Source organism: Diceros bicornis, chromosome X, assembly GCF_020826845.1.
Source record: "Diceros bicornis minor isolate mBicDic1 chromosome X, mDicBic1.mat.cur, whole genome shotgun sequence".
NCBI lineage: Eukaryota > Metazoa > Chordata > Mammalia > Perissodactyla > Rhinocerotidae > Diceros > Diceros bicornis.
The window spans coordinates 101,723,461-101,750,359 of record NC_080781.1 but is presented as its reverse complement, the minus strand read 5'-3'; the positions used below and the strand labels follow the sequence as shown (position 1 = coordinate 101,750,359).

Below are 26,899 nucleotides of genomic sequence, written 5' to 3'. Positions count from 1 at the left end.
CTCAGCTCTGTGAAACTTCCCAGGACTCCACTCTACTTGGTAGCCACTCTGCTTGACTTCTCATTTTTCGCATTGTGCAACTTAATTGGCAATTTCCTGAAGGGAAAACCTGTGCTGAGCGTCAACCTCACTTTTCTGTGCTTCTCCTCTCTCTAGATTGTGGCCGTTCAAATCCTAGCTGGCCTTGGCAGAATTCAAACTCCCGTTTTTGTACCCCCAGTCCTGTGATATTACCTAAAGCTCTGGTGGCTTCTCTGCCTCTTAGGAGCTATCCTCTACCCGGTGTCTGGGCCAAGAATTGACGAATATCCTAAGGGAAAATAAAAAAACAACATGCAGGAAGTTGGACTTACTCTGATGAGTTTCCCTTCTTTCTGGGATCTCACCTCTCAAGTCCTGGCTCTCTGATGCTTACAAGAAGGACTTTGGTTTTTGGAATTTTGCCTGATTTTTCTAGTTATTTTCAGCAACAGCATTGGTCTGCTACAAGTTACTCCATCTTGAAGCAGAATGTACCACACATCCCTTGTGTGGTACAACATTTTAATAAGTATTAGGCCTCCAAGAATTTTCTTGTATATTTATCTCATTTTTGTGATCCATAACTGGATTGGAAACCAGATGTTCACAACACCTTATATATACAATGTTGAATGATGATGATGACAGTGTGACAGTGTGTGTATCAGTCAGAATTCAGTGCAGGAAATAGAAGCCACTCTAAGAAGTTTAAGCAGGAAGGGCTGCCCCTACTTCTTTATTACAAAAATGGAATTATACAACCTGCTTCATTAAATATATCATATATTGTGCATACTTTCAGGCTAATACATATACAGCATTTTTTTTTATTTTAATCTAAAATATTCCATAGTGTAGATGTACTGTAATGAATTTAGCCATTCCCCTACTGATGGACATTCAGTTTGTTTCCAGGGTTTTTTGGCACTAAAAATAACACTGCAATAAACGTCTTTGTGGCAGTGAGTCCTGGTGCTTTTATTTCTGTGCAATACAATTTTCCAAGTGAGATTGCTGGGTCAAAGGGCATACATATTTAAAAATAATAATAGATACAGTTAGATCACATTGCAAAAAGTTCATAATTTACAGGAAGGAATTTAAAACAGAGAATTGAGTACTTACAAAATTGCTGGAAGGTCTAAAGGAGTGGGTATAGGCGGGAATTAAAAGAATAGTTCCAGAAAAATACGGGACTGAAACCTCAAGGGAGCTACTGCCTCTGAGGTCACCCCTAGAGCTCTGCCAGAATCAAGAACCTGCCATTGTCACCTCCGCATCTGCTTCAGCTGTCACTGAATACCCGGGAGCTAGATGAAGAGCATCCATAGCTGTGATCCAGCGATTAGAAACCAGATCAAGAAACTGCTGTTGCTGCCTTTGCTGGGGGAAACCCCTCAGTTCCTCTTGATACCCAGGAAGCGAGAGAAGAAACACTGCAGAAAAACCTCCCATATATAGACAGGAGTGCTCTCTCTAGCTTGTGAGCCCATTTCTACCTGCCAGACTTCACATAAGTGCATCTACTTGGTGATATCTAATTTACATGCAAAACCCTAGCTGCATGGGACTAGTGGGTGGAATGGAGGTGGAGTAAACCAATCCGTAGTATTAGCACAGTCTGTAGTTACTATATAGTACTACTAACTACCCACTTCTGCATAATGCTGGGCAAGACACTAATTTTTGGGTATTCTCTACCTACTACTGGATCTTAGAAGCGGGGGAAATGACAAAGAGACAATTTACAAAACAGAAAGTGTATATGGCTTACAAAATTACAGAGAAAGAATTTTTAAACAACTCACCAGGAATCCAAAAATGGATATTAAAACCAGACATCATTTTTTTGGCCTGTGAAATTAATGAACATAAGTTTGAGACAACTTGAAGCTGGTGACAGAGCAATAAAATGGATATCTTTCTTTTATTCACTGTTGGAGAGAGCATAAATTGGTCCAAATATTTTGGAAAATAGATAGACCATATATGGCAAGGATCGTTACTGATATTCATATACTTTGACACATTAATTCCACTTCTGGGAATCTATTTTAAGGTAATAATCCTAATATACTGAAAAGAGGTTTATATTAAAAGACATCTATTGTAGCATCATTTATAATAGGGAAAAATTGGAAACAGCATAAATATATAATACTAGGGGAATGATTGAGTACATTTTGGATCATACACAAAATTAAATATTCCATAGCCATAAAATAATGCGTAAGTGAAATGATAATAATGTTAGCCAGAAACTTTTCTTTTAATCCGTTAAGCACTGTAGGCACAATGCCTAAGGCCGATGAACGTTTCAAGGACCTGCAAAGGTATTTGAAGCTTGACGAAATTTATTAGCTTCAAAATATTAAGGTAACTACAAAATTAAAGTCAATAAATGTTTAAGTAAATGTCAAAAATGTAACACATCAATTTTATGAATTATTTCTTTTTGTATTTAGAAAAATTTCAATACATTGGAAAAAAGTGTTGGTTAGATTGTATCAGTTTGTAAGAATTCCTGAGTATATATAATCTCTGCTAAGAAGTCATAATTAATAATAAATTTCAAAAGCAAAATTTAAAAGCTACTTCACATTTTTAGCAAAAAATATATTTAACGTAGGACGTGGGCATATGCTCAAGTGTATATGGTAAGATGTGAGGTGGGGCCCCCAAAAACAAGAGTGCCTAGGGTTTAGCATGGTCATAAAATGCTCTGGCTAAGAAATGCCATGTTTTGAGCACTTCCTGTGTGCCAGATACTTAATATGCATCATCCTCTTTAATCCCCACAGCAGTGCTGGGTTGTAGCTCTGTTACCATCAATTCTTTCGTAAGAGGAAACATAGACTTTAGGGAGCTTAAGCAACTAGCCCGAGGTCACGTGGTTAGGAAAGGTGGAGACAGAGTTGGAAGGCACGTGGGCTTGACTCCAAATCCTGGGCCCTTGGTGAGAACTTATGTATGTTATGGTATTAAATTAAAAAAAAAAGGAGCTTACAAAATTGTATACGTGGTTTGATTCTAATTTTAGAAAAAATACAGTGTTCGTCCAAAACAAAATATTTTTTTTCTGATTTTTACTGTTCTGCATCTTCTAAAATATTTTTACAACAGTTGTGTAATGCTTGTATTAATTTTTTAAAAAGTTAATTAAGAGGGGTTTGAGAATACTTGTATAATAGTGCCATCCTGTGGCTATGTGGGGTCATTATAGTCTCAGCTTTAATTTCAGTTTGGGAGCTGACTACTAGAGGGCAGCACTGAGCTTTATTCTGGTCACGTCTTCTGGGCTGAATGTGGCAGAAAGCTAAGTCAGGATTCTACCTCTCCCCTCAAAACCGGAGAAAAATAAACTCATGTATAATGCCATAAATAGATATATAGATAAATAGATAAACGAAATACCCTCCAATAGCTTCTTTGCATCCTGAAGCAATACAGCAAAGTTATTAAGCTCTGAGTCCTGGAGCCATGCTGCCTGAATTTGAACCCTAACTCCACCATTTACTAGCTGTGTGACCTTGGCCAAGTCACATAACCTCTCTGAATTTTACCTTTTCCCCACCTTTCAAGTGAGGATAAGAATTGTCCCCACCTCTTAGGGTTGTTGTGAGAAATTAAGAAACTAATACACTTACAGTGCCAGGTGAGGGGGGGGGCTCAATAATTGGTAATTATTATATTGCCTGCTGCCCAAAGCTATCCTTCTTTTAAGAAGCAATATATATCTTGTTGAGTGCTCTAAGCAGAGAGAGAACTTTGTTATTGCTACTGAATTCGCAAAAGAACATTCAGTGGGCTAGGACTTATATGAAACGTTTAAAGAGAGGTTGAAAATTGCAGTTCAGAGCCTGCACTGGAATCAGGCCGATCTGGCTCTGAATCTAGCCTGAGCCTGGGCAGTTACCTGCTGTGCCTAAGCCTCATTTGTCAAAAATGAGGAAAATAATTACATGCGTCATTGAGTTTTTGTGACGATTGCAATGAGAGAGTGCCTTTCATGCTTGTAGCACCGTGGCTGGCACATAGAGCTCACAGCAACTGTTAAATTTTGTTTTCCTCCTTGTGGCATGGCAGCCCTTGTGGCAAAATGTGAATGTTTGTCTAACATCCTTTCTTGTAGTTTTCCTCTCCCACTCTCAGTCACCTCCCCCCACCTCTCTTGCTCCCCAGGTTCTCACGTGACTTCCTGACTGCAAGGAGCTACTTGTCCAAGCCCTGTTCTGGATGATTAACTAGGAACACACCATTCTGGACCTATTTTTATAATCCACGCCCCAGCCCTGCAGAACTATTCATCCTGTGTCTCAGTCCCAAAAGGAATACATAGATCCCAGGCTAAAGTCCTGGAAAGCCTCTGCCACTTTCCCATGATGTATATAATTGGGGGTTCTCTGTAGTGTTTAACAGTAAAAAAAAAATCATTTAATGTCAGGGGACTGTGTTTTTGTCTTTGCAACTCAAGTTAAGAGGGAAGTTAGGGAGATGTGTCTGGCTTCACGATCAGTCTTATTGGAGGAGAGGGTGCCATTTTGGATGCTTTCATTCCATGGCTCTTTAGGAAGTAAAGATCATCCAGACCATCCAGAGATGACTGAATTCTGTAAATTGTTAGGCTTCGATATTGGGAATATAGAACGGGAACTGATATAAGTTTCGATAAAATCCAGTAGAATCTCATGAACAACATGGTGCTGTAGGTCAATATGATTCCCAAGGGATAATATTTAACCAGTGCAGCTGATGTTTCTGACAGAGTGGTTCTAAAAGATCTGTAAGAATGATCCCTAAGATTGTACTCATGAATGGATTTAGAATTTTTGTATATTTTTAGACTCACAAGGAACTCAAATGGTTTTGAATTTCTGTTCTAAAATTATCATTAGTTATACTGTCACTGAAGTCTAGAGAGCCAATGGGTATTTTTGAGCCTATCAATAAATCCAATGGGCCTACCCTGTGATTTCATTTGAGAGGCAGTGTTTAAGAGCCTCGACTCTAAAGCTAAACCACTTATTTCCACAATTTGGCTCCACTACGTAGTAGCTGTGTGCCCTCGGACAAGTTACTTGACCTCTCTGTGCCTCAGTTTCCTCATCTATAAAATGTAGATGATAATAATACCCACTCTATAGGACTGTTCTGATTATTCAATGACTTGGTATATGTAAAGCCCATATAAAAGTGCCTAGCACATAGTGAACCTTCAATAACTGTTAGCTGTTATCATTCCATAGAGAGAGACAAGTGTTTGTAGAACTCGTAATAAAAAATTACTTTACAAGTTTTATTTATATGCTAATTCCCAACTACTCCCACCTATAAATTTGGAATCTCATGGGTATTCAGGATTTTGGAGCCTTCCTTGAATGATGGTCCCTTATCCATCCTAGTCCTCATCAGAACTCTCCTGTGAAGTACCTGCTGGGGCTCACAAATGGCACCATGGCATCAGTAGTAGAGAAAGCTAGAAGGACTTCACTTGCACGAATATTTCGATTAGGTCTCCCAAAATTTTACAGTTAGGGATTGTTTCCTTTGGGTAGTCACCATGTTTTCCTGGAGCCCCTGTTAAAGTGCAAGCAGCCTTGAGGGGATAACACAAGAAGTGCATTAGTGGAACGTAGCAAGGATAAGCGTGGGCTTTGTTGGGGCCAAATGGCCTTGGGTTTGAATTCTGACTCCATCACTTACTCAGAATCAGACTGTCTGGGTTTAAATTCTGGCTCCACTGATTAGTGGCTGTGTGACTTTGGGTAAATTACTTTAACCTCTCTGTATGTCTGGAATTCAAATAGTATCTACCTCATGAGATCACTGTGCAGATTAAAGGAGATAGGGCTTCCAAGAATGCCTGTCACATCATCAGCATTCAATAAATATTATTGCCTAATTTGTCTGAGTCTTGGTATCCTCATTTACAAAATGGGGAGAATAATATCTACCATCATGATTGTGACTATAAAATGAGATAATGTACATGTAAAAATGCCTACCATACTACACAAAGACAGACAGATTATAATGAGTGTTGACAAGGACATGGAGAGACAAGAACCCTCATATACTGCTAGTGGGAATGTAAAATGGCACAGCCTCTTTGGAAAACAGTTTGGCAGTTACTCAAAAACTTAAACATAGAGTTATCACATGACCCAGCAATTCCACTTTTAGGTATTTACACCAAAAATTGAAAACATATGTCCATATATAAACGTGTACACAATGTTCGTAGAGGCGTTATTCATGATAGCCAAAAAGTGGAAACCACCCAAATGTCTATCCATTGATAAATGAATGAACAAAATGTGGTATGTCCAATAAAATGGAATATTATTCAGCTGTAAAAAGGAATGAAGTACTGATACATGCTACAACATGCATGACCCTTGAAAACATTTTGCTAAGTAGAAGAAACCAGTCACAGATGACCACATATTGTATGTTTACATTTATATGATATATCCAGAATAGGCAAATCCGTAGAGATGGAAAGTATATTAGGGGTTGGCAGGGGCTGGGAGGAGAGGGAGAATGGGGAGTGACTGCTAAATGAGTACAGGCTTTCTTTGTGGGGATAATAAAAATGTTCCGGAATTGGATAGTGGTGATGGTTGTACAACCTTGTGAATATATTAAAAAAAACGCCAAATTGTACATTTTAAAAGAGTGAATTTTATGGTATATGAATTATGCCTCAATAAAACTGTTACTTTTTTAATGTCTGCCATATAGTAGCCCTCATTTAATAGAAGTCATTTTTAGCCACAAACACCTCAGCATTTACCTTAGGAATCTAGAACAGGGCCCTGAATGAATGGTGCCTACGACAGAAAGGACTGCTAAGGAAGGGATAGCTCTAAAGTATGGGGGTGTGCAGAGGTGTGGGGAGAAGTTGGAGGTCTCTCTTGGAAGGAAAGGCAGTGGAGGCATTTAAGGAGAATAGAAGAAGGAGACAAACTTCACCTACTTTGAATTTTGCAAGGACCCAACCTGGATGATCTTTCATATCCTGGTGGAATCAGACCTGATGGATGTTCTGGCATTTAAAGCTGTTCTGGAGAAAGGGCGATGTGTGGTTATTAGACAGAAGGGAAAAAGGAATAACAGAGAGGCAAAATCCGACGGTATGTGAGTCCGACTTTGAAAGGTAGGAGAAGGCAGTAGTCTGTGGAGGACGCATTTATCCAGAGGACTCTAATTGTTTGTTAATCTCTGGGTCAATGCATTTAGGTCAGCACTAACTCTGCTACAGGTGGGATCAATTTAAAGGATTAGAAGTGTCTTTCTAAATCCTAATCCTGGTCTAGGTCGGGGGATGCTGAAGAGTGATTTGCAAAAAGGTTTACTATCTCTCTCAATTATTTACCCCATTAATGGAATTTATCAACAGACTGGAGTCCTTGGCAGGATTATGAACGCTTAGAGGATGCACTGAAATGGACACACTGTGTAGCTATGCCAGAGATTTGTGTGCGCAGACGGTAAATTGAAGACATTTAAGCGGTGAATTACATGGTGAGTAGTTGACAGCTCTTGTTTATTAGAAAGATTGTTTTGGGGGGGAGCACAGCCCACTTGGGAGCTCAGACTTCTGACTGAGATACATCCGTTTTACTGTAATATGTAGAAACAAAAGGAAGAATGCAAGAGAGAAAGAAAGAAGGAGAGAAAGGGGGAAAAAGAGCTTTCAAGACACTTTAAATCATGATTGGGCTCAAAGGCTCTCATCCAAGCTTTCATGATTCTTTTTTATTTCTTCCTGATGTTGTCTTACACAAGCTGTTAACTTGATTCAGGCTGTAACTGCAAAGATCAATCATCCATAGAAGTCCTAGGCTTCACATGCTAGGGTGAGGAACCATTTTACTCAGAGCTATTTGTCATAGTCTTTCTTTGTACATGTTTAAGGAACAGTCGTTTTCCTTGTGAAATCAGGCTTCCCGCCAGATTGTGAAAGCTACCTGAAATGAAATGATGCATCCCTATGCTCTATCTACTTTCCATGGAAGCCCGATTCCATGCAGGTGTTCGAACTTGAGTTACCTAGGCAACGGCCCCAGAAGCGCTGTGGGTCAGTAGTATTCTATTTCCAAAATTTCATACCTTCAAACTTTTAGTTATGTCCACATTTCCATTAACCCCAGGGAAGCCTTCAGCCGGCTTGTTCTGAAGACAGTGTCTTTTACACAAGAGCTTTAAAATTTTGTCTTTAAACCCCAATCAGCAGGTGAAGGCTTAGGGCATCCTCCCTCCCTCCCTTCCTCCCCTCCTCCCTTCCTCCCTTCCTCCTTCCTCCCTTCCTCCCCTCCTCCCTTCCTCCCTTCCTCCTTCCTCCCTTCCTTCCTTCCTTCTTTTCTTTCCCTGTCTTCCTTTCTTCTTTGTCTTCCTACTTCTTTTCTCAGAATAAGTTTCCTTCTGCAAAATCTTGGGGTCAGGGATCAAGACTAAATCCTAGAGCAACATAGAACTATCTGGTTCTCCAGGGCGTCCTAGCAGAGTTGGAAATACCACCCAATGCATGAAATAGAGCCCAGAAAGAATGGAGGGACAAACCTTCAGCTTGGGGATTAACAAAAGATAAGGACAACCGAGAACAAATAGCAAGAGATGCTTTCTGACATGTGGCTTGAGGAAGGGTCTATGTCGTAGATATCTAAACTTGAAAAATGCTATAAAAAAAGCAAATTTTTTATTCATTTTTTTATTGTGGTAAGAACACTTAACATGAGCTCTACCCTCTTAACAAATTTTTAAGTGCAAATACAGTTTTTTTAACTATAGGCACAATATTGTACAGCAGATCTCTGGAACTTAGTCATCTTGCATAACTGAAACTTTATGCCCATTGAACAACAACTCCTCTTCTCCCCCTCCCCACAGCCCTCAGCAACCACTATTCTACTCTCTGTTTCTATGAGTTTGACTATTTTAGATATCTCATGTAAGTAGAATCATGCAGCTTTTGTCCTTCTGTGACTGGCTTATTTCACTTAGCATTATGTCCTCCAGGTTCATCCGTGTTGTTGCATATGGCAGGATTTCCTTCTTCTCAAAGGCTTAATAATATTCCATTTTGTGTATATATATATATATATATATATACACACCACATTTTCTTTATCCATTCATCCGTCGATGGACATTTAGGTTGTTTCCATATCTTGGCTATCGTGAATAGTGCTGCAATGAACATGGAAATGCAGATATTGCTTCGAGATCCTGATTTAAATTCTTTTGGATATATATCCAGAAGTTGGATTACTAGATTATATGATCGTTCTATTTTTAATTTTTTGAGGAATGTCCATACTGTTTTCCATAGCTGCTGCACCATTTTACATTCCCACCAAGAGTGTGCAAGAGTTCCAATTTCTCCACATCCTCTGCAACACTTGATATCACTTTGTTTTTTTGATAATAGCCATCCTGAGAGGTGTGAAGTGATAGCTCATTGTGGTTTTGAGTTACATTTCCCTGATGATTAGTGATGATCACTTTTTCATGTACCTATTGGCCATTTGTATATCTTTGGAGAAATATTTTTTTAAGTCCTTTGCCCATTTTTAAATCAGGTTATTTGTTTTTTTGCTATTGAGTTGTAGGACTTCCTTACATATTTTGAATATTAACCCCTTATCAGATATAGGGTTTCCAAATATTTTCTCCCACTCTGTAGGTTGCCTTTTCACTCTGTTTATTGTTTCCTTTGCTGTGCAGGGCTTTTTAGTTTGATGTAGTCCCACTTGTCTATTTTTGCTTTTGTTGACTCTGCTTTTGGTGTCATATCCAAGAAATCATCGCCAAGACTAATGCCAGAAGCTTTTCCCCTGTTTTCTTCTAGGAGTTTTATAGTTTTAGCTACATTTAGATCTTTGATTCATTTTGAGTTAATTTTTGTATATAGTGTAAGGTAAGGGTCCATCTTCATCCTTTTTCATGTGGATATCCAGTTTCCCCAACACCATTTGTTGAAGAGACTATCCTTTCCCCATTGTGTATTCCTGGCTCCCTTGGTTGAAGATCAGTTGACTGTATATGCATGGATTTACTTCTGTGTTCTCTATTCTGTTCCATTGGTCTATATGGCTGTTGTTATGCCAATACCATACTGTAGCTTTGTAATATATTTTGATATCAGGAAGTGTGATACTTCCAGCTTTGTTCTTCTTTCTCATGATTGCTTTGGCTATTCAGGGTCTTTTGTGGTTCCATATGAATTTTAGGATTTTTTTCCCTATTTCTATAAAAATGACATTGGGATTTTGGTGGGGTAATACTGAATCTGTAGATTGCTTTGGGGAGTATGGACATTTTAACAATATTAACTCTTCCAATCCATGAGTTGGGGATGTATTTCTGTTTATTTGTGTTTCTTTAATTTCTTTCATCAATGTTTTGTAATTTTCAGTGTACAAGTCTTTAACCTCCTTGGTTAAGTTTATTCCTAAGTATTTTATTATTTTTGATGCTATTGTAAATGGGATTGTTTTCTTAATTTCCTTTTAGGATAATTCATTGTTAGTGTATAGAAATGCAACTGATTTTTGTATGTTGATTTTGTTCCTGCAACTTCATTGAGTTCACTTATCAGTTCTAACAGGGTTTTTCTTTTTTGGTGTGTGGAGTCTTTAGGGTTTTCTACGTGTAAGGTCATGTAATCTAGGAACTGAGATAATTTTACTTATTCCTTTCCAATTTGGATGTCTTTTATTTCTTTTTCTTTCCTAATTGCCTGGCTAGGACTTCTAGTACTGTGTTGAATAGGAGTGGTGAACACAGGCATCCCTGTCTTGTTCCTGATCTTAGGAAAAGCTTTCAGTTTTTTACCATTGAATATGATGTTATCTGTGGGCTTGTCATATACGGATGTTGAGATACATTCCTTCTATTCCTAGTTTGTTGAGAGTTTTTATCATGAAAGGGTGTTGACTTTTGTCAAATGCTTTATCTGCATCTATTGAGATGATCATGTGATTTTTATCCTTCATTCTGTTAATGTGGTATGTCACATTTATTGATTTACATATTTTGATCCATCCTTGCATCCCAGGGATAAATCCCACTTGATCATGGCGTATGATCCTTTTAATGTGCTGTTGAAAAGCAAACTTTTTAGAACTTGGGATGAGTGGGCATTGTGCTTAGAAGGAATGATCTGGATTATAACATCAAAATGCCAGCCTTATACATAGAATAGACAACTGATCACTTTGATCTGAGGAGCATCAAAAGTAAGTCCTTTTATTTTTCTCCTCAAAAAGTGGTTCATACCCCTTTGCCTACCTGCAACTAATGCTTGAAATTAAAATGATGATATTATAGATTAATTCCTTTGACATAAACTTCTCCCCACCCCCTATTAAAAAATAAACACCATTGATTGGGGAGGAGTGGGACAAAGTGTAAAATATTATCAATATTTTACATATAAGTGGAAATGATTTAAAGAGCTTCGTTTTCTAGAGTTATTTTTCTCTCCATTAATAGAGAGGGCAGAGGGAGCTGGATTATAAGTTTGAAGACAAACTTTACCTACTGGATAATTTTGCCAAAGTTGGTTTCTGACCAAAGCCTAATTCTATTCTGACCAACTAGAGCCTTTTTAAGAACATAGCAATATAAAACATTTCATTTGTGCTCCATGTCTCTTCTTCACTATTTATTCAATAAATATTTGTTGAGTACCTATTATGTGTCAGGCACTGTGCAGGGCACTAGAGATACAATGATGAGCAAAGGCAAGCTGGAACTTATAAATTTGGCCTTACGTACGAACTATGTTGGTGGACATTATTGCTCTCTTCCTCCGGATGTACATAGTTACTTTTCCTGGTGAGATTTCCTGGCCAGGCCTTATATTGCCCCCCTCTTTTGGGTAGTTTCAGACCTAGCACAAACCAGCTCCTCAATATGTGCTTGTTAATAACGATGATAAGATAGTGAATGATTTTGGGACCCCATATTTTCAGTGTAGCATAACTCCAGCACTGGGGGGAGGGAGCACTTGGCGTTGTTGGTACATGATAGAGGATTCTAGACCAAAATTAAAAATGATCAGGGGGCCGGCCTGGTGGCTTAGCGGTTAAGTGTGCATGCTCCGCTACTGGCGGCCCGGGTTCGGATCCTGGGCGCGCACCGACGCACGGCTTCTCCGGCCATTCTGAGGCCGTGTCCCACATAGAGCAACTAGAAGGATGTGCAACTATGGCATATAACTATCTACTGGGGCTTTGGGGAAGGAAAAAAAAAGGAGGAGGATTGGCAATAGATGTTAGCTCAGAGCCAGTCTTCCTCAGCAAAAAAAGGAGGATTAGCACGGATGTTAGCTCAGGGCTGATCTCCCTCAAAAAAAAAAAAAAAAAAAATGATCAGGAACTGGATCTGCCAGATAGAAGTAAATACAAACACTTGGAGAAATCCAACTCTAGTAAAAAGCTAATTAGAACAGCAAAAGCTAGAGAATGTTGAATGAATTCAGAAAGCAGTTTAACAGTACAGAGGTTTAGAAAAGTCACTGCTTGGAAGAAGAACAGAATCCCAGGATCAATGTACGTCAGAGAAGAAAGGGACTTGCAGATCCTCTAATCTAGCTGAGGGAAAACAGGAGAGACCTAAAGGGGGGAACAATATCTTCAATGTCACATGGTGAATCAGTGGCAGAACTGACTCCCAATGCAGTCCTCTTTCCAAACAGCAAGGAAGAACTAGTATCTATTGAAAGACCACTGTGTGCTCAGCATTCTATCTTATTTAACCCCTTACCTCAAAAGCATTAAATTAAATTTACCTCCATTTTGTAGACGAGGAAATTGAGAATCAGAGCTAACATGCCAAAGGTTGTATTCCCAACACTTCTGTTCTTAAAGACTAGGATTAGCTTCATATAGAATACAATGTGACTGGTGGCCCCCACCCCTAGTTGTGCTACACTGAACCCTGAGTGAGGCATTAAGTGGGCTGTCCCAAGGCTGGGATTGAACACTAGTGGCAAATTCCTTCCAGTTGGATAATCAGTTTCTGTATGCTACTTCCATTTTACTCTGCCCTCCTCCCTCATTACCTGATTTATTCTTTCATGGGGGACTAAGGGATTTTTTTAAAAGCACAAATGAATTATTCTAACTCAGTCTGAGTAGCATAGAAGGTATAATAATGGTGGGCTCAGTGACTTCATAGATTAGGGGGTGTCAGCAGTCCATCTAGTACAGTGCTCAATCAAGTGGGGTGCAGATCCCCATTTTACCACGTTACTTACCCTTTCTGAGCCTCAGTTTCTTCATCTGTAAATGAGGGTGATAGTAACTACCTCAAAGGGCTGTGGTGAGGGTTTTTTTAATTGATTTTTTAAAATAAGATAACACACGCAAAGAATTTAGCCCAGTGTTTGATACACAGCAAGAACTCAGTAAATCTTAGCCTTTGTTATCCAACTGTTAATTCCTGGTTTAAATGTACCACTTCTGGGAGAAAACCCATCAAACTAGGTGTGTTTGGGGGAGAAGAGGCAGTCAGTTGCTGTGACCAGGGCTCTGTTCCCCATATAGAGTTGCCCTCACTGTTGCCCACTCCTTGTTGTTGAAAGAGTGAGGTCCTGTAAAGACAGAGATATCATACAGTTCAATATCCTTGTCACAATACAGACCGGAAATAGGGACTCCTCCTATGCTACTCCAAAGAAGAGACTTCCTAGAATGCCCTGGCTCCCAAGTTTTGCCGTGACAGATAAAAGATTGGGGCTGGGGAGGGTGGGAGGAGAAGCATGTGGCTCTTGACTAGAGCTCAGCTTGTAGTGCCACACTGGGAGCTCTTTGAAGGCTGAGTCCACATCTCACACCTCATCCATCGTGAATCTCACCCTCATGCCTTCAACATAGCGCACAGAATAAATCTATTTTGGGGGAGGGAGGTTGGTCTAGATTATTTTTGAAGGTTTAGGAATAAATTTGAGGTCCTTATGCATAAAATCAGTCCAGAACCACCTTTCCACCACCACCAAAGCAAAGTTGGAAGGCCCCTCATCCTACACACCCCTCAAGCCTCTGACTCATGCTGTTTTGTGAGATGTTTCCTCTCCAAGTCTTTCTTGACCCTCATTTTAACCAGTTTTCACCTGTTTACAAATGTTAGGGCACACTATTGTGGTAGGTCTTTAAGATCTAGCGGGTGTGCCCCTGACTGGTCTCTTAAGGAATCAGGCTTTCTCATAAAATTAGGGGTGAGAATCAAGATAATAACCAACAAGCCTGGCACAGGCAGAATTATCGCTGGCAATAAAAAAACAATTGGGCTTGACCGGTACACACCAGTGCTGATTATCAGCCCTGAAGAGAGCCATGTCATTATTTTGATTTTTAGTTGGAATTAAAAATTTACCTAGGATTTTCCTCATTAACATCTCCCCTAAGCAATTAATTCTTCTTATGTCTAGTGAGGTCATTCCTGACCTTGGATCACATTTAATATATTTTAATTCTTTTCACAAACATTTATCTGATACCTACTATGTGCTGGAAACTTGGCTAGGCATTAGGGCTATGAAGAGCACCTCTAGGAGCTCCCAATCCAGTGGGCTCTGTTTCTCACAGAAAGTTACCCTCATTGTTGCCCACCCCTTGTGGTTGAAAGTATAAGGTCCTGTAAATGCAGAGATGTCAGACAGTTCAGTATCCTTGTCACAATATAGATCAGAAATAGGGATAGTTTATGAATCAGAGTAACACCTTCCCTAATGGGTATAAGTGTGAGGCAATCAGATGGAGAAAAAATGAACTCAACCTGGGGCTGTTAACTAAGGCTGCACAGAGTAGGGCACAGTTCAATTGGGTCTTGAAGGTAGAGTTCATCAGGAGAACCCGGAAGTGGAGTATGGGAGGAGGGAGGAGAGCATTCCAGTCAGAAGGAATGGCATTTCCAAATGGCAATTTCCAAACCTATGCTTGACAGACAATGTGATATTTGTCTGTAGGACTGCAAGAAATTTACTATAGAATCAGGTGAGAACAGTGGGAGATGGGGGTATAGAGAAAGGCAAGGGCAGGATGAAGAAAGGCTTTGCATAACATCATCTTGAAAGAGTTCTCTACATTTACTGACTCTACTTCATTAATTCCCATTCATATTTTTTAAATTTTATTTTTTAAAAAATTATTTTTTTGAGGTCATATTGGCTTACAACATTGTGTAAATTTCAAGTGTACATCACTATATTTCAGTTTCTGTATAAACTGCATTGTCCTCACCACTAACAGTCCAGTTTTTATCCATCACCATACACATGTGCCCCTTTACCCTTTTTGCCCTCCCCCTCCCTGCTTCTCCTCTGGTAACCACTAATCTGTTCTCCTTATCTATGTGTTTATCTTCCATACATGAGTGAAGTCATATGGTATTTGTCTTTCTCTGTCTGACCTATTTCGCTTAGCATAATACCCTCAAGGTCCATCCATGTTGTCACAAATGACACAATTTTGTCTTTTTTTATGGCTGAGTAGTATTCCATTGTATATAAATACCACATCTTTATCCATTCTTCCGTTGATGGGCACTTGGGTTGCTTCCATGTCTTGGCTATTGTGAATAATGCTGTGATGAACATAGGGGTGCATATATCTTTTGAATTATTGATTTCATGTTCTTTGGATAAATACCCGGTAGTAGAATAGCTGGATCATATGGTATTTCTATTTTTAATTTTTTGAGAAATCTCCATACGGTTTTCCATAGTGGCTGCACCCATTTATTTTTGACTCATTTTGGTCCCTCAACTTGCAGCCTTACCCTCTGAATCCAAATCCAGTGGACAGACACCTTTCTATCTTTAGCTTACTTGACTTCTCAGCAGAGTGTGAGATGTCATAAATACTTTTCATCTTCAAAGTTTCATCTTCCTTGGATTGTAAGATACCACCATCTCCTGGATTATGCTGTCTCTCTGGACTTTTCATGTAAATTTTCATTATGACCTCCTTTCTCTCTGCCTGACCTTTAAGCATTGTGGGTTCTGAGGGTTTTGTTCTTTGTCTTCTTTCTTTACTCCATAACTCTCTTTTGTTGATCTTATATACTACCATGTCTTCAATTACACTGTATCAATTAATAACTCTCAAATTTGTATCTCTAGCTCAGCTTTCTCTTATGAAAGCCAGTATGTCAAATTGTCAATTGGATATTGCCACATGTATATTCTAAAAGCATCACCAGCTCAACATGTCTAATAAAATGCATTGTATTTCCCACCCCTTCCTCTAGTATTCCCTATCTCAGAAACTTATATAATTTTCTAACCAGTTGCCTAGGTATGAAAAGCTCAAAATCATCTTGGAGTCCTCCTTTTTCTCCCTTACCTTCTACCTCTTGTCAGTCACCAAATTGTTATTGGTTCTACTTAATCTTTTTGATATTTTTAGTCTTGGAGGAATTCATCTCCGTTGTTCTACATCTTCACTACCACTCTCTTGGTCTGTCATCATTTCTCATATAAATTACTGCAACAGCCTCCAAATTGGTCTCTGTGCTTCCAGTCTTGCTTCCTTCCAACCCTTTCTCCACACTGCTACTTGAGTGGTTTTAAAAAATAGAAATATGATTATTCCATTTCTCTGCTTAAAACCATTGTCTACAGGATTAAATCTAAAAACCCATGAATGGCATATATGACTCTTGGTGATTTAGTTCCTGCCTTGGCTGACATTACAGACCAAAGCAGAACAAATGCCTTGAAATTCTGAGAATCTAATATATCCTTTGTTTTAATGTCTGGGTCTTACTGCATGTTGTTCCTTCTGCCTGGAAGGCTCTTAGCACCAACCCCCCTCACAACCTCATTCTGCTGGCTAACTTTTCTTTCTATACTCAACTCAGAAAGATGTCTCTCCTCCTTCATCCTCCCCCCTCCTCAAATCCGGGTTTGGGTGATCCTTTCTTTTCCTCTGTCTGAGCTGCTTCAGTCATAGCACTTTTGACTCTGCATTGCCATTATCTGTTTACATCTGTGCCTCTAAGAGGGCTGTATGATGGAGAAAAATGGACATATTTAAAACTATAATAATGACAATAATATCACTAATATAACAACGTGCCAGACCTTGTTATAAGCACTTGCTGTGTGTTAATCCATGTAATCCTCACAGCACTATGACGTGGGCAGCTATTACTGAAGTTGAATCAACAGGACTTGGTGATGGATGGAATGTCAGGGCAGACAAGAAGGAAGAGTCTCCGTTGACTATCAGGTTTCTGACTCGAGCAAGTAGGTGAACTGTGGATGGAGGTGACATATACTGAGATAAAAAGTATAGAAAGTATAGGAAGAGGAAGAGTTTTGGTCAGGGTGGAGGAAAGAAACTTTCAGTTTGGGGACTGCCATTCCTTTGCCATTCTTTCCTAACCAATATTTCCAGAAGCTTCAGGAATAATGTGAGTAACACCTCTTTTTCTCTGATTGACAGGCATTTGGAAACACCACTGTCCATCTCAGGACAGCAGAATAACCTTCCAGTATCTCTTCATTAGCCTGCTGGAAGCAGGAGGGCTATGTTTTTGGGACTCGGGCCTTTCTTTCACCTTATGCTCTGGTTTGCGGCTCCCAGAAGACAGCAAGGACACCATGGCCTTGCATCCTTCAAGTTTCTGTGGTACTTGTGCCTCCTGGCCCTCACGTCCCTCCTGCAGCAGGTGAGGGCACCCCCCTACAGGATAGGGGTAGTGGGCCCTTGGACTTGTGATCTGTTGTTCTCAAAGGCCCTACCTGAGGTTGCTGCTCGATTAGCCATTGAGCGGATCAACAGGGACCCATCGTTTGACTTGAGTTACTCTTTTGAATATGTGATTCTCAATGAAGACTGCCAGACTTCCAGGGCCCTTTCCAGTTTCATTTCCCACCACCAGATGGCCTCAGTATTTATTGGACCTGCCAACCCTGGCTACTGTGAGGCAGCCTCGCTCCTGGGAAACAGCTGGGACAAAGGGATTTTCTCTTGGGCTTGTGTGAATTATGAATTGGACAATAAAAAGAGCTACCCGACCTTTTCTCGGACACTCCCTTCTGCCATCCGGGTGCTGGTAACTGTCATGAAATATTTCCAGTGGGCTCATGCTGGAGTCATTTCCTCAGATGAAGACATTTGGGTACACACAGCCAATCGAGTTGCCAGTGCTCTTCGGAGCCGCGGCCTACCTGTAGGGGTCGTCCTGACCACAGGACAAGACGGCCAAAGCATTCGGGAAGCTCTCCAGCAGATTCGCCAGGCAGACAGAATTCGCAGTGAGTGCTTTCTCGTGGCTGAGGTTTAAAGATGGCTTCAGTCGAAGATATTACAATTTCCAAAAGGTTTCCTACCCTCACACCCTAGGATAGCACAGTAGTATTCATGCATTTGCCCTGTTTCACTCACACTCAGGCCCCAAGACTGTCCTGCTTCAACAGAGCCTATTTTATGAACTGAATAAAGATACAAACAACTCTGTGGTTAAAATACCCTTGGATGCCGGCGCCTGCTCTCAGCGCCTGGGTGGGGAACAATAGCATCAAGAGCAACTTTGGCTACACACCTTCTATGCCCTTAGGACCCTGGTAGTTTCCCATCAGCCAAAGAGGGGTGTTCTTATGGCTCCATGTTTGTCTGTCCTAGTCACTGAAGGGAGATTTACCTTGGACTCATTTCTGGGTACTTTCCCTCATAGGTGCCCAGTGCCCTTGTGTCATCGCATCTCACTTACAACCTGTCTTCTCTGAACTCCAAAATGCACATCCCCCTTCTCTCCTCTGGCCCCCAAAAGCAGGGCTTCTCTCTCTGCAGCACACAACTAGCTGATATGGAGGGACCTAGCTGATAAATGAAAGCATACTGAAATGAGAAGACTGCCTAAATTTTTACCTTTCCCCTTCCAAGGGAAGTTTTGTGTTCAAAGATGATTCTTGCAGAGACGATGGACAAGGTGTGAAGCAAAGGATTGACCCACTGAAGCTACCATCACCAGGGCGAGTTGGGTGCATTTTGGGGAGGAGGGGCCCTTCCTGGTCCTCTTGAATCAGATGTCTTTTATTTACACTTATTGCAAGCCCTCGTGACACTTGGTTTTGATTCTTTTCTATTCCAATTTTTTAATCTCCACTTTACTCTTTTCTGGAAGGTGGCAGCAATTTGTAGGAACACTGCTCATTCCCCCATCGCAGCCAGTCCACCACTTTAGGACAGATAGCTCAGAAACTACTTGTCAAACTGATTACTTCTAGGATTAGTTCTGGTCCCAGTCATTTCCTTAACATAACAATGGGCTTGTTAGAGAATGGTCCAGCTTAGCCCTGGCTTATACACAGAAGCCCATTTTAAGTTTCAAGTGTCTCCAATATTGGGCCTTAATTATGATCATTATGGGAGGATGAGGGCAAGAATTTTTAGTTCCAGGAACTACAGTAGTCTGCTTCCAACCCCAGTCTACAAGATCCTACGTAATGTTAAGCAGTGTGGCTCTGATTACTTCATAATAGAGCATGATACTCTCAAAGCAGAGCACAGAATTGTTTTTAAAGATATAAAACCATTTCCAGGGAAGAGTCATGCCAGAAACAGGCTAACATATTTAATATCATAATTTTATAATATGTTACAAATCTTCATGAAGCCCGGTGTCTCCTGCAAGTTTACATTCCATGAGTGTTTCACATCCCACCCATTCTAAATAGTATACTATTTGAAATGACATTTTGGCCTCTACCATGAAATGTTAAATAAATCCAGGCCCTGAAGCTCTTTGGGCTGTCAGACTGAGAGAAGTTAGGATTGAGTGCTCACCACCCACAACTCCTTTGAGGCGGGGAGGTAGCAAATGTACACATTATTGCCCTACTATTAGAGATTCATTTCTGTAGGTCAGTGGTTCTCACTCTGCCTGCACACTAGAATTACCTGGACATCTTTTCAAAATGATTGGTGCCAGAATGACACCTCCAGAGAGTCTGATGGTCTGCAGTTGGGGCCCCAGCAAAGATATTTTAAACAGCTTCCCAGGTGCTTATGAAAAGCAGCCAGAATCGAGAACCACTGCTTTAAGTTAATGAAAATGCAAGTAAATGTTCCTTACTTTAAGTTACTAGTCATTGTTGTCTTAATATGACTTTGTTTAATCAGATTGTTTTCTTTATAACAGTATGGATCAGCCCACTAAGGGAATGGAAATTTTAAGATTGGGGGGGAAAAAGCCTACAGAGGAAGGTATGAGGTTATGGAGCAAAGGAAGACCCTGGGTAGGGAGGATAGCAAGAGGAAGTGAAGTAGGGACTCAGAAAGAGTGCAGACTCAAAGCTCTGCACTCCAGGACTTTGCTTCTGGTTTCTGACAAAACATAGGCAGACTCAGATGAGGCATGCTGGGGCCTCAGCGACATGAGTCAGAATGTGGATGGCAGGGGAGCCAGGGAAACAGAGCCATCGGTTGGGCTGTGGCCTGATTATGACCTCTGACAGCTCAGTGTGCAGTGTCCAAAGGAGTGTGTGGTACTCACTCTTGGTGCAGCCAGTTGTTGGTGTCTGAGGGCGTGCCAAGTGGTGGGTGGGATGTGACAGTAGGAGTTGTGGAAGGGGAGTGAGTCTTAAAGTAAGATAGGCTTGTCATCCACTTGTCATCCATTGACAGCAGTGTGCCAGCCAGTGGGAGCATGAGAAGCAGGATCCAGAGGATGAACATAAATAGAGTATCAGGACTTTAGTCAAGTGGCCTGGGGTTCAGGGCACATCTCTGGTCCCATCAGAAAATGGGAGATCTAATGAGAAACAGAATCAGAAGCCAATGAGTGTGGATTGGGCCAAGAAAGCAGTGAGGAAGGTTACAACACACCAGGCACAGCATATACCAGATCAGATCTCTAGCTGATTTTCTAGCCCCTTTCACCTGGTAGGACTGAGATTGTTAAAGTATTCTTAGCTGTTATCTATCTTGACTGAAAAGGCACCAAGTTTTTTGTGTGACCTCAACTGAGAAGGGCTGAGGAAGGCAGGGCGTGGCCTCTTCTTTGTTTGAATGGATATGAGTCTTGGATATGAGGCTACTTCTTAACACTGTGAACCCCCACGCAAACCTTCAGAGAAGGACCTTTTGTAAAATACAGTGGAAAAGGATCCCTTCATTTGGAGAGGCCTGGCAATATTTGTAAGTAATAGAAATAGTTGGAAGATTGGTTTTGTCTGATCTACTCACAATAACAGGGATCACAGCCCCATGTAGTGGTGGTAATGAGGGATAGTGGTGGAAGGGGAGGGAAGGAAGGGGAGAGAAAGCAAGCCTACTACTGGCTGGTATGCCACTTCTCTTTCTTGTACATTTATGTTGCCAATTAGGAAATATCACTGGCACCTTCCTGGAGTCAGAAGAAGTGTCTTTCTCAGAGACAGGTCTAAACTGTGCTTACACAATACCAAGACAATGATAAAATTTAATAGTAAAGATGATGATAACAATAATAATAGTTGTGGGCTCCCGTGAGGGGAAACAGGAGGGGTGTTATTAGATGTTGTCATAGAGACAATGAAAGCAACCATAATACCACTTTACATGTGAACAGCTCTCTACAGTTTACAAGGTATTTGCATATAGATAATCTAATTTAATCCTCAGGATTACCCAGGAGATTAGTATTTTCTTTCAAGTTTTACCACACCTGTGAGTCTCACATAACAAGTAGGTAGGTGTAGGCATTATTAACACCAAAGAATGGGGTAAATGAAGTCCCCAAGAAGGGGAGATTCACCTTCTCCCAGATTCTCAGCTCATTTCCTTTAAGCTTCAGGCACAATTACCAATTATCTTTGTTTCTGACAAAATCAAGTAGGAGAGATATTAATCAAAGACAAAGGCCTCAGTTTATGGTCAGGGCTGTTGTGTGTGGTTATGTAGGTTGTGTCCTGCGCAAGGGAATCAAGCTGAGTGGGCATGAGGGCCAAAATCCTGTTCACTCACTGCTCCTTACAGCGTGAGCCCTGATGGAGGTTTTGATCCAATGGCACAAAAGAGTGTCCACTCATCAGGCAGAGCACCTGTGGGATTGCAATTACCCAGAAGAGGTTCTTTTGCTAATTTTCACAAAGGCTAGCAGGAGGCCCCGCTAAAAAGCTCTTTAGAGAACTTTTCAAATGGCTATTTCAAGCCCTCCTCCCTTCTCCTCACCTTTTTGCCTATCAATGCTTGGCTGATTGGGAAATCCTTTTCAATTTGGGCTTACCAGGTTGTTGAACAATTTGGCGATTCCTTTAAATCTTTCCAAATTGGGAATGCTACATTACAATATGATGTTCAGTAAATAGGACACAGTCAGAATGGCCTCTTGTTCTTCCAAAATTATATACCTTATTGCTATCTTATTGCCAGGGACCTGGCTAGCCTCTTCCCATCTGTTGAAGATTATTGTAAATAAAAAAACCCAATAATAATAACAACAGTGATAATAGCTAATATTTATTGAGAGTTTGTTATGTGATAGTCATTTTGCAAGGACTTTGTATGGACTATCTCATTCAATTCTTGCAACATTCCTACATAGTAAGGCCAATTATTATTTAATGCACTTTACTGATGAGACTTCTTAGGCTAAGAGAGGTTAAATAACTTGCCTAATGTCATAGCTAGTGAATGGGAAAGCTAGGATATACATTCAGGTAGGTTGAAAGCAGTGCCTCTCAAACATGGGTGTGTACAAGAATCCTCTGGAGGACTTGCAAAAACACAGATTTCTGGGTCCCCCCTCCAGAGTTTCTGATTCAAGAGGGCCAGGGTAGGTGCCTAGAATTTGCATTTCTAATCAGTTCACAGTGGTGCTGATGCTGCTGGTCCAGGGACCACACTTTGAGAACCACTGGTCTAATGAAAGACTTATGCTCTACGGCCTTCTGTCCTCTTGGAGTATGCCCCTATAAAGCATGCTCACTTGAGATCCTGTGTTCCATGTATGGTGTATAATTCAGCTCTTCCATTTTTCTTTCTTAACTTTTGGGCCCACTGATGAAATTCTTAAGTGCCTCAAGGTACCAGGTATCAGCCCTCTTTTCCTACAACAGTGATACTGATAAGACTATGGCCAAGAGCCTCAGTGCTGATGGGGAATTTGGTATAGAATTTGGTATAGATAAATATAAGTAAATGTAAGTGTTGAAAGGACAACTTGCTCTCGTGAATGGGTCCACTATCAGTAATGATAAAATTATTGAAGATCCAGCACAAGAGGAAATCTTTAAACATCTAGGCTTCCTTTACGAAGCCTTATTTGTATAGCAGTTTAGGAAAAGTTGAAGAAAACATGTTGCAAAGTGTGGAGAAATATTAAAAACTTATCTCAAGTTGGGCAGCAATGCCAAGGCAATAAATGCACTTGCAATATCAGTTTTATTGGGTATGAAAAAACATGATCTGATGCAGATGGAATGGCTATTGAATGTAATATGCGTCTGACATCATGCTGAGCTACTTGGCATGATTCAACACTGGTGGCAGCTAAGTGAGTGGTGGTCTCAGGACTTAAGGTGAAAATGTGTGGGGTGTCCTCAGCCGATAGAAACAGCCACACATTGTCTAGTGCAGTGTTCTTAAAGTGTGCTTTGAGGGCCTCCTGCACTGAATTACACTTGCAGGGGCTGGGAAACATGTAGATTTTAGAGCCTCCCACCCTCTTCTTATGTATCCATTTTATAGACTGGGTGGGGGAAAACTGAGAGGAAGAGAGTATGAATCTACTTCTTTTGCAGTATGGCCTGATGGGGTGAATCCTGGGGGAATGTGAGACTGGGGATAAATCACGCTGTATACCCTCCTCCTCCACTGGCCTGCCTACCCTCCTTTCTCTCTCAGCATTTATTAAAATGAAATAGGTTAAAATGAATGTTAGTCGTAGAAAATGTTACAAAAGGGTTAAAATGAAGAGCAAGGAGAATAGAATGGGTTTTTTTTGTGGATTGGGAGCAATATTGTGGGCTCACAGTATGAATATGACTCCTAAGGACTTCTTCAGCACAAGCTAGTAGAACCATTCCCCCCTCACAAGGTGTGAGACTGGGTCCGATTTTCTCTACTGAGGACTCCATAGCCAGTAATCTGCAACAAATAAAAAAGCAAACTTTGCCTTCTGAGAAACATATTTCCTTTATGTCAAGGAAATATTAGACAGGCTACTTCAATACAGTTATGAGCTGCATAAGGCCGTTTCAGTCAACAATGGACTGCATATACAGCAGTGGTACCATAAGATCAGTACCATATAGGCTAGGTGTGTAGTAGGCTATACCATTTAGGTTTGTGTAAGTATACTCTATGAGGTTCGCACAACGACAAAATCGCCTAATGACGCGTTTCTCAGAATGCATCTTCGTCATTAAGCAATGCATGACTATATAGGAAGAGAAGTAGGAGTTGAGCGACTTAGTAATTGACTTCTCCTAGAGTTTCATGACATTTCCTCCTGCTAGCTAAAGAGAGGGTCCTGGACAGCCTGCCATAGTGGGTACCACAGTATGAAGACATAGCTGCTAGACAGCTTCAGTGGGGCTAAGGTAGCTCAGAGAAAGTCCTAATATCATATCCTGGTGAGATGGTCCTTGTTTTGGATATAGAGTGGCTTGACTGTTAACAATCAGGATGGAAACTTACAAATCAGTATTATTCAATGATCACCTGTTGACCCAGGCCTTGTCTAGGATTTAAGGTTTCTGTCCACTAATCCTTTCCTGACAACAACTTACAGGTAAAATCCCATTTTAATGAATTTAATTTTGAGATAATAAAGCTATTTAGTAAAATCATCATGTAGAGCAGATGCATCCACAAATCCCTGTTCATAAACCATTCAATCTATTAAATTAAGATGCTGTTTGAATTTAGTATTTATGCTTTCTACTTTAATCGTGTTCAATGGCAAGATCTTGCCATGCCAAAAATAGAGGGGCCTGTGACATTCCCTCTTGAGACTTCCATTTCCTGATGTATAAAATAATGGGGTAGGGAGAGGGGCGAGATGGTCTCAAAGGGTCTTTTCAGTTATAAAAATTCTGACTCTTTGTCTAAAATGTCCTCCGTATGGGTCAATGAAAGGAAAATTAAGAGGAGAGATTGAGGTTGAGGGTAAAGTTTTGAGCATAGTTAATGACACTAAGCATTAAAGACAGGCATGGTAGTATCTACCTGCCTAGCAAATATCACTTCAAATTGTTCTTCCGTACTATAATTCAAATATGCCTATGTCTCATAGCTCAAGGAACCAACAAAAAATACCCAAGCACACAACCTCTCTTTCTGAAATTTTCAAACATGCATCTAAACAATGCTCATTGGGTACATAATAAGTACCAGGATATGATGACAAACAAGACACAGTCCTTGACCTCAGGGAGCTCACAGTTTCGTAGTAGAGGCATAAATAAACAAGGACAATAAATCTTGTAAGTGCCATGATAGGAGTCAGTTCAGGGTACAGTGGGGCTCTAAACTAGTGTTGCAAGTTGGTGCTCTGGAAAAAAGTCTGTCAGATGGAGATTTGTGTGCAGGAAGCTTATTGGGAGAATGTTTTTAAGGACAACACCTGTGAGGGAGAGAAGGCAGTAGGACTGGGCAGAAAGAAGAATTGCACGTCATACAATTACAACAAAGGCCTCAGCCAGTCCCAACGGAGCTTTGGAGCTGGGATGGCCCTTCCCAGTTGTCCAGAATTGAGGTAAGGAGTCTTGGCTTTTGTACTCCCATGTTGACCAGTCATTGGGTACAGGCTGACGCAGAGAAAGGAGTGCAGTGTGATAATAATTATTTAACAGCCAGCCCTTCTAGGGGGGTAAAAAAGCCCTGGTTTGTAGCATTTGCTGATTTCCATGGTATAATCACTCCCACCATGCCCAATTTCATGCTACCAGTATGACATTAACTAGCTCACAAAGTCTTTGAAAATTTAACCATAGACTCTTGTGAACCAGCACAAGCCAGCTCTAGCACACTACTGAGAGGATGCCCCTTGGGAAAGGTGGCTCTTTTCAGCTAAGGGTAATTCCCGGAGCAGCATCAGCTATCATCTCCTAACACCTCCAGCAGCTAGGAGAATGAGTGCTTCAGTCCTAAAGGGTACATCTGGGTGGCACACCCCAGCACCCACTACACATAGCGTATGTTAAAGTGTTTGCTGTATTTCAATCAACACAAAGCACTTAGTTCTATTTAACATTTTCCATCCAATGAAGTGATTTTAATATTCCTTTAAGTAAATTAAATGGAGTTTTATCTCTATTGGGTAACCTTGGTCAAGTCATCTCATCTCTGTTTTTGTAGAAGAAAGATGCCAATACTGACCTACTTGCCAAGGACACTGTTGGATGAACTGGCCAACTACTGAAGCACCTGACTTAACTCATTTTTTTCTCCTCAATGGACCTGTTAATTGACTAATATGAACAAACTGATTCATGTTTAATGGTATAGCCAAATGTAGGGAGTTGGAGGCCTTTGGTTCTAGTTTCTCTTTCTAAATCCAACCTTTGCCTTGTGAAACCTCTCTGGCACCCCATTTTCCCATTATACCATATGTGATTATGAGCAACGGAGGTTGATTTCCTCATGTGGCTCATGAACTAGCTCCAAAGATATCCCTAGAGTATTGAAAGGAAGGTTTGAACATCAGAATACATGTAGAACCTCTTAGGATAATTATATTGAAGGAACTAATGGTCACTTGAAAACTCAAGTTATGGTGAGTGTGCGTCTGTGTGTGTGTGTGAGAGAGATGTGTTTAAATCAACTTCATAACTTGCTAGTTACATCTTTTAAAAAAATGAAGGGTACAGCTCTTGCTCAAAAGGGAAACTTTCTTGGGGTATTTAACAAGTGAAAGAAGGTTTCTGAAAATA

At 40.6% G+C, this 26,899-nt stretch overlaps 1 protein-coding gene across 1 annotated transcript in view; it reads left to right on the top strand.

Moving 5' to 3' along the window:
- The first annotated feature begins 17,565 nt into the window (after positions 1-17,565).
- GUCY2F (guanylate cyclase 2F, retinal) overlaps positions 17,566-26,899 on the top strand; it is an 82,349-nt gene continuing 73,015 nt past the window's right edge. The window contains exon 1 of the mRNA XM_058535283.1: positions 17,566-18,295. Within this exon, the coding sequence (XP_058391266.1) occupies positions 17,566-18,295 (730 nt within the window). The remainder of the gene's footprint in view (positions 18,296-26,899) is intronic.